An 11,206-nucleotide genomic window follows, 5' to 3' on the forward strand; every position below is an offset into this window, starting at 1 on the left:
TATTATATAAATGCCTTCAAAATCAATTTAATACAATATATTGAGCGCAGTGTTTGTTTGAACACGAATCAATTTTTTTAAATATTACTTTTTATGATGGATTTTTCGAAATCAATTCGACCATAAGTTTTTTTCAGTCAAATTGATTTTTAAAAAAATCTATTTTAGGAAAAATCGTTTGATGGACAAACAATCTCTGATTGACATTAAATCAATTTTTATGTGTTCGTCTATCTCTCAAATATCAATTTGACCCAATATATTGAGAGCAATGATTTTTTTTAATATAAATTAGTTTTTAAACTTATTTTCATGTTCAAAAAATTATTGCTTTCGATATATAGACACATTGATGTTTAAGGGCATAAATTTAATTAGGAGGATGAACATATAGGAACTGATTTCATATAATTCAGAAATTTATAGGTCTCGAAATCGACTGATCAATCGATTTTAATCGAAATCAATTGAAATCGATTGATAAAAAAAATGGTTCAACTGATAAAAAAAAATTGATTCGATTAGTAACAGTAATTAAGGGTAAAATCGATATAGCATACACGATTGTATCATTTTCTAACTAACCTATGTAATTTGATAATTTTATAAAATTATCTACTGGGTTCGTAGAAAGTTGATTCATTTTATTTTTTGGGAATTATCTTAAAAGTCCTTATATTCCGTTTTTCTCAGGAAAGGTCCCTTTTTTCTTACAAATGACCGCAGCCTCCTCACCTCTCATTTATTTAATATTTCTAATATAATTTAGCATTTAATTGATATTTTATCAAAATTTATTATTTATGCTTAATTTCAAAATATTTAATATTATTTGTTCACCAAAAATTCTCATTGTGCTAACCATAAAAAATGTTTTTTTAAACAATTTTTAATGAAAGAAATAAACGCATTAATAAAGATTTATTTTGCATATACTCAACCTAATATGAAAATAATTAGGTATATCTTCAGTAGAAGGCAAAAAAAATATATAAGAAAATAAATTGAACTACAAATGAATTCTATAATTCAAAAGAAAATATGAACTTTGCCTTGTACAATTTGCAAGAAAATGTAAGCCATGAATGAAATCAAACTTTTTAGCAGCCAAAATTGTCGATGTTGATCCAATAAATTCATTGTTGTTTGACATTTTAGAATATACAAGAATAAATCAGTATCCAACTTATTCTTAATGCTCATGAAGCTTTAACTTACCTTGCAACCATTTGCTAGAGGTCCCAACTTCCAATACTAAGCCTTGGCAATCAGTGGAAAGAAATTCAATCTGTAACTATAGAAGCATAGATCTTAACAGTATTTGTCATGCGATATAGCTTTTCGTAGAGGGCACGATCCATGTAAATACACCCTAAATAATCCAGACTAATAGTGCTTGATAATGCTATTGAATCAAACTTAGGTTCTCCTAAGCCCCAATAATCAACATCATATTGGAAAGCTTTGCATGGAAAAGGAAAGTCAAGAACATAAAAAGTAGAGATGGATAGACTTCGCTGCTGTTGTATACTAATTAAAGATACAGGTCATAAGAGTAGGTCATAGTAAACAATAAACCTTCATACGACTTATCTCGAAGTACAGAATATCAAGGTCTAACAGTAATACATGCTTTACTAACAATACTACTATAGTTTTGTATTATTTGACATTCTACACATCCAATGCTAGTCGACTAAATAAATCTAATGGAGAAAAAAAGAGAGATGGCACTTCCCCAACGAAGTTGAAAGTGAGTTGTGCAGCTCGTATTTCCTCTTTCTCATCATTACCAATATTGCAAAGAATTTAATAAGCAACTCAGGAACTTATCCAAAGCACGTGATGATCCAGAGAAAGGAAATATGGCAACAGTCTTCAGGCCTGAAGCTTGGACCTGCTATCATCAATTAATCTACAGCCATGACTCGAGATACTTTAAGTTGACACTTAGTTCAACCCAAGGATACCTCTCCCAAAATAATGTGTGTTTTTGCTTCTAATCCTACTCGTACATCTTCTACTGCTTCTTAGTGGAGTCAGATGGAAGCGTAGAAGTCCATAGTCAAGGTTCCCAGGCGAAGGGTAATGAACACTTCGGCTTCGACCAATCCTGAATTCATTTTTCATCTTTGGATCAGCATTAGCAACATTAGCATTTCGATGTACACTCTGATCCACTCTAACAGAACTATGATGATTACCACTGATTTGCGATACACGACTGCTTTGCATGCTTTTGGTAATGTTGCTCTTTCGTCCTTGACAAGTCTCTGATGCACACCTATCCAGAATATGATCACGCTTTTTTACCAAGTCTCTGAAAGAATAAGTTATACTCCAATCCCAAACCTTACTCAATCTGCGTGACTTTTTCCCTCTAATTCTAGAGACAGATTCCCCCAGTTGAGATTCTTCATAAAGCCTTTCGATGATAAGGCCTTCTATGTTGCCATCAGTAGAATTAGGTTTCTCATCGGCCATGGATAACTTGGTAGTAGCTATGCAACTGCCAGCAGTATTAGTAGTTTGGCTGGATTTTCCCGTCAATTCACCATGCATATCTTTCTTAAATCTTCTTAAATCATCTTCTTGCTCTTCAAGGCATGAACATGAGCAGGCCAGTGCTCTGCTCACCATTGAACCATCCCATGAATGTCTAGGGGGGTCCCAGGAGTTCTTGCTTGAATGATAGCATACTCTCCCATCACAAGAATGTCGCAAGCCAGGAGTCCCTTCCAACTGTTTATCATCAGATCCATTACTCAACGTATCATCATGCATTTCATGCTTCTTTGAGGATCTCCTTGTTTTCCATGAAATCCCTTTGTTTGTCAAAATTGAATTGAACCAAAGAGTTAGACCTCTGTCATTCCTCTTCTTGTCTTGAGACAGATTGATCTCTTTTGCAATACAAGTGCTCATAGAACTCTCCTCAGAAGAATTGGCGTCGGTCTCCACCATTTTAGTTTCTTCATAAGAGTTGACTTTGATGTTTGCATCCTTGGAGACACCATCAGAACTACTTTCACATGCATTCGAGGTTGATGGCGCAAGTTCATCTGCTTCCTTCCCTTTATTACTAACATCCAAACCATTATCCAGTTGAAACAGGTACCTGAGAGTCTTTCTAGCCCTGATTTCGTTAGTCTTCTTATTAACATTAGGAACTATATCAGGGATCTCAGCAATTTCACTGTCTGTGCTACAAGGCGCCTCCTTGCTTCTTTCAGCAGTTCCAACATTTGACAACCTCTCGACCAAGCAAGAAGAACAGAACGCAGTGAATAGCTCAGTTGGGTGTCTGTCACACCTAGCAAAGTTGTCACTTTCCAGGTTCATCTTTACAAAACGCTAATCCCAAATCAATGAAGTAGGGATCAAAATTCACATAAGTTTGTGATGCCAAACTCCCAACTTTCTATAGCGGACAACAGAAAAGGGAGAGAAGAATCAGCCGAAAAAACACGAATTCTGGACAGTGCACCAGCAAAGGAGGAACTTTTCTGAACCCTTTCACAAAAAAAAAAAAAGTAAGAAGAATTACGAACCAAATATTAGGAGCAGCTCTATTCAGAAACTTTCGCTTTGAAAAAGCCAGAACACTCAAATGCCCAAATGTCCAGTCCTACTAAAAGTATCTCACAGACAGTCGAGACAAAGAACACTACGAGAATCAAATCAAGACCTGGATAAGAACAATGCGGGAAAAGAAATGAAAAGTACCTTAGATCGGCAGATGTCAGTCATACGATCGGGAACAACAACAAGATTCGGTGAGGATACGAGCTCCGGCACACTTGTTTCAGCAATGGACAGTAGAAGCGAGCTCAAATTGGCCGAATCCGACGGAATCTCCCCGGACACCGATGCCACAGAGACCGAAATCGCAGCTTTTCCATGCACACGGCGAAACCCTAGAACGGATCGAAAAGCCGATTAGATTAATACCCGAAACCAGGACCGTTGACATGACGAAATCACCCTTCGTCTTCGAACGCAATGCCGGAAGAACCACCGCGAGATCGCTGGCAATTACTTTTACTCCCTGAAACACCCTCGTCCGTGGCCGTTCGATCAAATTTGATGGATTCGATTGAGGGTATTCTCGTAAAAATATGAACGATTCAGCCGATCGCGTACGCCAGATATCAGGGGGAGGGGCATTTTGGAAAATTCGTGCATCCACGGAAAAGCTAAACCTCGGATGCTTTGGCGGAAGCCAATGATGAAAGGATTCAATGTACACGTGGCGAGATCTGGCAGGGGCAATTACTACTCGGGAGCCGTTACCGGAAAGATCTGCAAACTGTCGGAAAGGCTTCTAGAAAGTGATTGGACTTTTCTATTTTGCTCCTCGTAGTTCTAGAAGATGATTGCACTCTTCAATTTTGCCCCTTTTCGTATATATCTAAGCTCATTCATCCTATTTTTTAATACCTTAATATTGATCAAAAATTTACTTTAATATAAATTTAAAATGTTTTGATTTAGTCAAAATTGATTCAATATTATTATAGTAGATTTGACCAAAATTGCCATTAGTGAGGGATTTAATAAAATGATATGACCAACAATTTTAATCAATTCGATGAATTATGAAGAATGCATATCTAAGTTATTCTAATTGAAGAGAGAGTTCCGATGTGTCTATCGCTTTCAATTCATCGTGAGCACGAGCATTAAGTAGAATTTTATAACGTTTTCAAAGTCTTTATCTACCAATTATGTGTGCATCATCATCATCATGATCAGGTGCACCTCCCCTACTTTCGAAAAAACTATTCCTACCATCAATTGCAGCATTAGTATATGTCCCCCATCAACCCTACACCACCCCCTTCCTCTCAATATCCTTATATAAATCCATGTGGTGGCAATCCAAGGCCAGCTTCGTCATCCTCTCTTCCTCCCAAGAATTAATAGACCATCAGTTATAACATATGCGCATGAAACATGGCCATGAGCTCACCGTGCGGTGCGTGCAAGTTCCTACGGAGAAAGTGCGAGCAGGAATGCTGCATTTTCGCTCCCTACTTTAGCACGGAGGAAGGGGCAACACAATTTGCAGCCATCCATCGTGTGTTTGGGGCTAGCAAAGTATCGAAGATGCTCCTTCACCAAGTGCCGCCGGAGGTACGGGAAGAGGAAATGGCAACAATCACATACGAGGCGGAGGCAAGGGTCCACGATCCCATATACGGTTGCGTCGGCCACATTGTTGCCCTACAAAGACAGGTTAACTCACAATAGAATTAACCAAAGAACATACACATGCATAAGTTTTACATGGAGGCTCTACACAAGATTTGATCGCAATCACTCATATTCTATGGATCTAAATCCACAACCTTTGGTGAAAAATTTTCTAAACCTAGCTCGTTTACTAGTAAACAGAGTATCTCCACACCATATCAAATGTGAGAGTATGCATATACGAGAGCGATAAGGTTTAACCCCTTCCATTAGTGTTATTGTACATATTCAAAGTTTCATAGAAAAAATTCACCAAAAATATCGAAAACTGATCATAAGGTGTTTGTCCATTAGAGTTATTTATGTCTGGTTTAATAAGAACTTGACACCCAACTATCAATGTATGTTCTTACCAATAGACTATCAAGTATTAATCCTTTTCTTGTGAAATCTATTGATGCAAGGTGGCAAGTCTGCAGCTGCAGGTGATGCAGGCAAAGGCACAATTAGTAGCTCAGGACAAAGTCATGTTTAGTAATGGTACGCAGTTATGGGGGATTGATACTCACACTAGATTGCAACAAGGCCATCAGAGCTTTGCTAGCTCTGCTCTTCCAACCGCTCGCAAGCCATTGTTTGCGAAAGGACAAGAGCATTCCATGTCTTCGTCGCAGAGCTCCAACATTATCAACTGCTTCGATGAGCAGAGCATGGAGTTGGATTCTTCTTCAGTATCATCACTGCAACAAGAGGTTGGCATGAGTGACCTGCAAGCATTAGCTTTAAGAATGATGAGGAAGTAATTAATCTCCAGGACACAGACATAGAAACATATGTTAATGATGTTTTTACTTCTCTGTACTAGTTTTTTTCCTTTTCTTTTGTTTTGTGTGTGTGTGTGTAGCAGCTCACTGGTTAGATAATATGTTGATGTCAATGTCATCTCTCCCTTCCCTCAGAAAACCCTTCTTAATTTCCTCCTGTCCATCTGCTCAAGTAAACAAAATTTCCCTCTCCCTTACCAAAAAGTAAATGTAATAATTCCCTAACCATCATTTTTCATAATCAAGTCTGGTCATAAAGCCACAAACTGTGCAGTTGATCAAAATAAGTCAACTGATGATAATTCACATAAAAAAAAACTACAGCAACTAGTCAACCTTACTTCAGTCTACTTGTCGTGTCCTCTTCAAGTCTTTATCCAATTAGACCAAAAGTCAAAGTAGCTTGACAATGAACCTACTAATACTACATTACATTACATTTACAATTAGACAACTCCACAAACGTCAACACAATTCAGCACAATCTTGATGTTCTACCATCCAACTTGTTGGGACTTTTTCAGAAGGAATGCAACAAAAAGACACATAATTACAGAATTACTTGGAAGATGTTATGACAAACCAAGGCCTAGTTTCCTTCATTTTGAGATAAGTGACTCAGGCTCAGCCTTCCTCCCAGTCGATGTCGTCGTCTTCGTCACCCGATGCAGTGGCCTCCATGTTCAAGTCGGCGAGTATATACTTTTCATCTGAACCTGAAACAACTGGTATTTAATTGGAACTTCAGTATGGTTATTGCACTTGACATAAGTTACAAGTAATTTACTATGATTAGTAACAATCAGTGGACGAAGTGAACCAGATACAATAGGAAAAGTAATATCAGTCAAGATGATAATCTTTGTGTGACCGACACTCGGAAAATGCATCAAAAATTTAGAATGGTTAGTGCCCACAACAAATCCACACAAGAAAGGAAATTTGAGATTTTACTGCGAACTGTTAAGCTATATATGAAGATCATTAATTAACATGATAGCAAACAGTGAAGATGCCTAATCAAGATTGACATACGAAGATGACTAATACTCTTTTAGAGACCCAAAAAAATGTAGGAATCAGTAAGGACTAAGGACAAAATATTAGCAAGCTAACCAGAACAAATTGTTGTATCACATTAGCATGGATTGAAAGTCTTGTTTGGTTTTCATCAACACGTATGGAATTTACCATCCAACTCATGGACCAAAATAGAAATTACGTCGGTATGGGGAGATTACATGTTCAGCTCCTGCCACATAATAACCACAAACTATACAGCCTGTATCAAGTGATGTGAGCCTTCCTCTTGGCCCTTATTGAGTGAGATTAACTCCAGCAAAGTGTGCAAGTGGAGATGGCATGGGGATCAAAAGAACAGATGTATTTTTTATTCCTATTTGGCATCATCAGCAAAGAAGCACAATCAATAGAAGTCAATGTCATTGGCACTCCATTATCACTAGCTCTGCTCTACCTTTAATCCATATAATTATTTCACTTTTAGTAATAATATCTATTAATATCAGATAACATCAAAGTAATTGGAGCGGTCGACAATAACCCACACTCAGGTTATAATATTATATGTATATAATCTGAAATTAGTTATTAATAATTTTATATATTACTTATTAATTTTTAAAATTAAAATTAATATGAATAAATTATATAAATACCATATAATAAATCTCAACAAATTAATTGATGGTAATAATAGGTTATTAATTGTATGATATTTGTGAACATTTAGTGACGAATTAAAATAACTATTCAAAATTCATAATTGCATTTGGAGTACCGTGCTTACATACAATAATATAACTAGTAACGATAAAAATTATATTTTATCATAGATTCATATATTAAATAAACTTATATTTTGATACTAGTAGGAGCTCTGTGATCTAAAGATAAAGTTGTTGCTTTGTGACCTAAAGATCACGGATTCGAATCCTGGAAATAGTCTCTTGCAAAAAGTAGGGTAAGACTGCGTACAATAGATCCTTCTCCGAACCCCGCATGGCGAGAGCTTGGGGCTGCCCTTTTTTAGGAGCTCTTATTAATTAGATATTACTGGAAAAATCTATACCAGTAAAAGGTATGTTATAGTATGTTTTAAATACATTTTAAAGATGTTTTTACGAAACATTAACCCACTGATTATGAAACCACATTTTTCTTGTTTTTTGCATGTAAACTGGCAGACTGGGAAAAGATAGTAGGGATGGAACCAACCACAACTAAGTTAGCATGGTCCAACCTATGTGAGCTCCCTTAAAAGAAAGTTGAATTGAAACTTGCAGTAGAAACAAAAGGGAAATGGTTAAAAAAAAAAATAAGGATCAGAATTGCAAACAAGGCAACAGTCTAAAAAAGGAGAGAAAGGTATAATCTTATACACATTTTTAGTGAAGGTATATTAAGCAGGCAATCACCTAACATGTTAAACCTTTAATAAGTTTTAAAATATCAAAATGGCTACTAAACTTTGGTATGGAAGAAAAGAAAGAAATGCATTTACGTGATCTCATACACAAACACGTTCTGCTACTAATAACAAAAATTGCAGTGTGTGCATGAGCATGTGTGCATGTATGTTGAACATGCGCTGTTTGTCTGTTACTACAGCACTCAATTGCATGTATAGTGTGTGTCCGCATGCCCATGCAAATATAGTTATTTTTTAGAAGAGAGAAATAAACTTGTAGGTGGGGCATTATTCTCAATGTACATTCTCTTTTTTCTTTTAATAGTAAATTGCCACTCATAATGTGTAAATAAAAAAACTGAATGAGAATGAACAAACCAGCAGGTGGAGCATCTTCCCACTCCACATTATCCTCCTCATAAACTCCTCGTTTAGCTTTCTTCCCTACTTGGCGTTCTGTTTCAGAAACACCATCATAGTCAGGCATCCGAGCTCTATCGATCTCTTGTTGCATTCTTAAAGCTTCTTCCTGTTCTTTCTGCCTTTTTAATATAGCTTCATAATATGCCTTTAGATACTCATCCTAAAAGAAACATATATATTGTAACAAAACAGATTGTATATAGATGGCAATCAGACAAAGACCAAATGATTGCAATTTCAATACTAGCCTGTATACTCTTTTCATCTTCTTTTGTATCTTTTGATTTTTTGTCATCGCCAAGTTCAGAACTTTTATCTACATTAACTGTATCTCCTCTTTGTTCTTTTGTTAGACTCATTCCTTCTTTAATCATCCATGGAGGTATAACCTTCATTAACGAAGTCTTTTTGTCAGACTCATCATCTTCACCCTTTACTTCTACACCAGATAAAGCAACTTCAACCTGCAATTAAATTTAACAGAACATGGAGAAACATATTTGTTAGAAGTCCGACAAAGGTTTTACTGAAAATTTATACAAACAACTATTCACTGTAAATGCACATAATGGGAAAGACAACAGCTATAATCAGCTAAAATATGCTAAATTATCTAGAGTTCACTAGTGCTGCATCTCAAGATATGCCAAGTAGGCTCTTTGTAGCTACTCTAAGCCTATATAGAGTATCAATCATCAAATTCTACCAATTTGATTAAATGCATCAGGATCTAGTTTAAAAATAATAAAAATAATTGAAATAACAACTGCTATTTCACAACACACTAGATGAAACCATCAACAGTAAGGTGCTTCTAGCTTACTCCTTTATAAATTGGTACACACATGTTCTTTGCATCATATTTCTCTTCCCATCATAGCTTTTGAGATGACTTCATCACCGACTAAATATGAATTAAGTATACTTGCAAATGTGCTCATAGCAGTTTCACTATGTTGACATCGGAGAGGACAGACAAACTTCTCGTCTCCAAATTTCTATTTACTAATGAGCATATGGATAATACACAATTTCATTTCAACTTTTCAATTGAAGAACTATAGTCCTCGGCAAATCTACATTCTACATACAAGTGCTATCAAGAAAAATTCAAATTATAGTTTTCTATTTCAAACTTCAATAATAAACTTACAAGAATAAGTGTACTCAACACTCGGATAATAAATCTGTTAAAACCTTCACATGGCATACATGAAGTAAAAAAATTAAAGTAAACTGATAAATTATGGAAAAAGGAATAAGAAGTATTGTTACTTTTGTCTCCCCAAGAAACGGCATTGGTGTTCCACTATATCCTTGCCCTTGAGAGGATTTGGTTGGATCCAGTGCATTTGCATCACCATTTGCACGAGCAGCTGCATTTGCCCTAGCTTCCCATGCTTGCAGACTTCCGAATTCAGGAACAGGCAAGTCCTTCACTCTTGCAATCTGAACAGCCAATGGTTTAAGCTGCTCCTGCATTTGAATCAGTTTCAATAAATAAGAGAATACAAGATTCCAGATTTCAACATAGCCATCAACAGTAGGATTCAGAATTTACTGTGCGATAGATGTAGTTTTGACTAGGCAATGGAATTACAAAGTTAAGAGATCTGCAAACGGATCCAACATAGAAGTTTTGGCTCACACTTCTTTTGATCCAATTAGGCAAATTGCCCAATTCTCATGAAAATTGAATTGATTAGAAGAATTCCCCACAATCTCAAACACAAAGCAACACCTCATGCAAGATCTAAGTCAGTGAGACAATGTTCATGCAATGGCTTTAGAAAAAAGGTAGAGATTATGTGACAAAGACATTCTTCCATAGCCATTATTTCTTCAAAAGGAAATTGCCTTTTAAGTTGACGCTAAGTAGGATTAATTTTTTCATTTGTAAAATGAAAACTATATCTAGTAATATGCATGCTCATGAACTCCTTTCTATAGAGTTATCAAAAGCCTAACCCTTTGAACTACAGGAACAATTGAAGAGTGTGCTTCATTGTGAGGTGTGATCCAATGAACTAATGAACACTAGTATGCAGAAGATTGCCTTATTGCTCTCTTGTCAGTAAAACACAAAGTGCAAAGAGAACAGTTTGAGATGATTGAACAAAGAGATAAAATAGCATCATAAATCTTTCATGCATTCAAATGAGAAATCGGGAGAGAGACAGAATTTGTGTGATAAGTAAAATGACTAGCAATCAGACAATGTTACAAAAATACTTGTAATGAAAGTAAACAGTACATGTTAAAGTAGTGATATGTCTTCTTTTAGTGCCATACCAGAATAAGTTAACAAATAATTGCTTATCAAATGATCTTA

The 11,206-nt window shown here is 35.9% G+C and overlaps 3 protein-coding genes across 11 annotated transcripts in view; 1 reads left to right on the forward strand and 2 right to left on the reverse strand.

Moving 5' to 3' along the window:
- Window positions 1–1,563: 1,563 nt before the first annotated feature.
- LOC122041405 lies at window positions 1,564–3,939 on the reverse strand. 2 transcript variants are annotated; one of them, XM_042601068.1, is made up of 2 exons: window positions 3,727–3,939; window positions 1,564–3,506 (listed from the first exon to the last, which is right to left on the reverse strand). In XM_042601068.1, exon 2 carries the CDS (start codon window positions 3,340–3,342, stop codon window positions 1,951–1,953), a length of 1,392 nt encoding a protein of 463 aa, XP_042457002.1. In that variant the 5' UTR covers window positions 3,343–3,506; window positions 3,727–3,939; the 3' UTR covers window positions 1,564–1,950. The 2 variants fall into 2 exon arrangements, with proteins under 2 accessions (XP_042457002.1, XP_042457001.1); XM_042601067.1 differs by having other exon boundaries at window positions 1,564–3,513; window positions 3,727–3,936.
- A 1,010-nt stretch (window positions 3,940–4,949) lies between these two features.
- LOC122041408 (LOB domain-containing protein 25-like) lies at window positions 4,950–6,127 on the forward strand. 3 transcript variants are annotated; one of them, XM_042601076.1, is made up of 2 exons: window positions 4,950–5,238; window positions 5,661–6,127. In XM_042601076.1, the coding sequence occupies exons 1-2, from the start codon at window positions 4,957–4,959 to the stop codon at window positions 5,997–5,999; spliced, it is 621 nt and encodes a 206-aa protein (XP_042457010.1). In that variant the 5' UTR covers window positions 4,950–4,956; the 3' UTR covers window positions 6,000–6,127. The 3 variants fall into 3 exon arrangements, with proteins under 3 accessions (XP_042457010.1, XP_042457011.1, XP_042457012.1); XM_042601077.1 differs by having other exon boundaries at window positions 5,676–6,127; XM_042601078.1 differs by having other exon boundaries at window positions 5,682–6,127.
- A 244-nt stretch (window positions 6,128–6,371) lies between these two features.
- LOC122041407 (general transcription factor IIE subunit 1-like) overlaps window positions 6,372–11,206 on the reverse strand; it is a 16,939-nt gene continuing 12,104 nt past the window's right edge. For 4 of the 6 annotated variants that reach the window (XM_042601072.1, XM_042601074.1, XM_042601070.1 and 1 more), the window contains 4 exons: window positions 10,150–10,350; window positions 9,123–9,338; window positions 8,830–9,034; window positions 6,372–6,745 (listed from right to left, as the gene is read on the reverse strand). In XM_042601072.1, coding sequence (XP_042457006.1) covers window positions 6,645–6,745; window positions 8,830–9,034; window positions 9,123–9,338; window positions 10,150–10,350 — 723 coding nt within the window. In that variant the 3' untranslated portion in view covers window positions 6,372–6,644. The remainder of the gene's footprint in view (window positions 6,746–8,829; window positions 9,035–9,122; window positions 9,339–10,149; window positions 10,351–11,206) is intronic. The other 2 variants (XM_042601073.1, XM_042601071.1) reach the window with 1 other exon arrangement.

The sequence above is a fragment of the Zingiber officinale genome, chromosome 2A, assembly GCF_018446385.1.
Source record: "Zingiber officinale cultivar Zhangliang chromosome 2A, Zo_v1.1, whole genome shotgun sequence".
Lineage (NCBI taxonomy): Eukaryota > Viridiplantae > Streptophyta > Magnoliopsida > Zingiberales > Zingiberaceae > Zingiber > Zingiber officinale.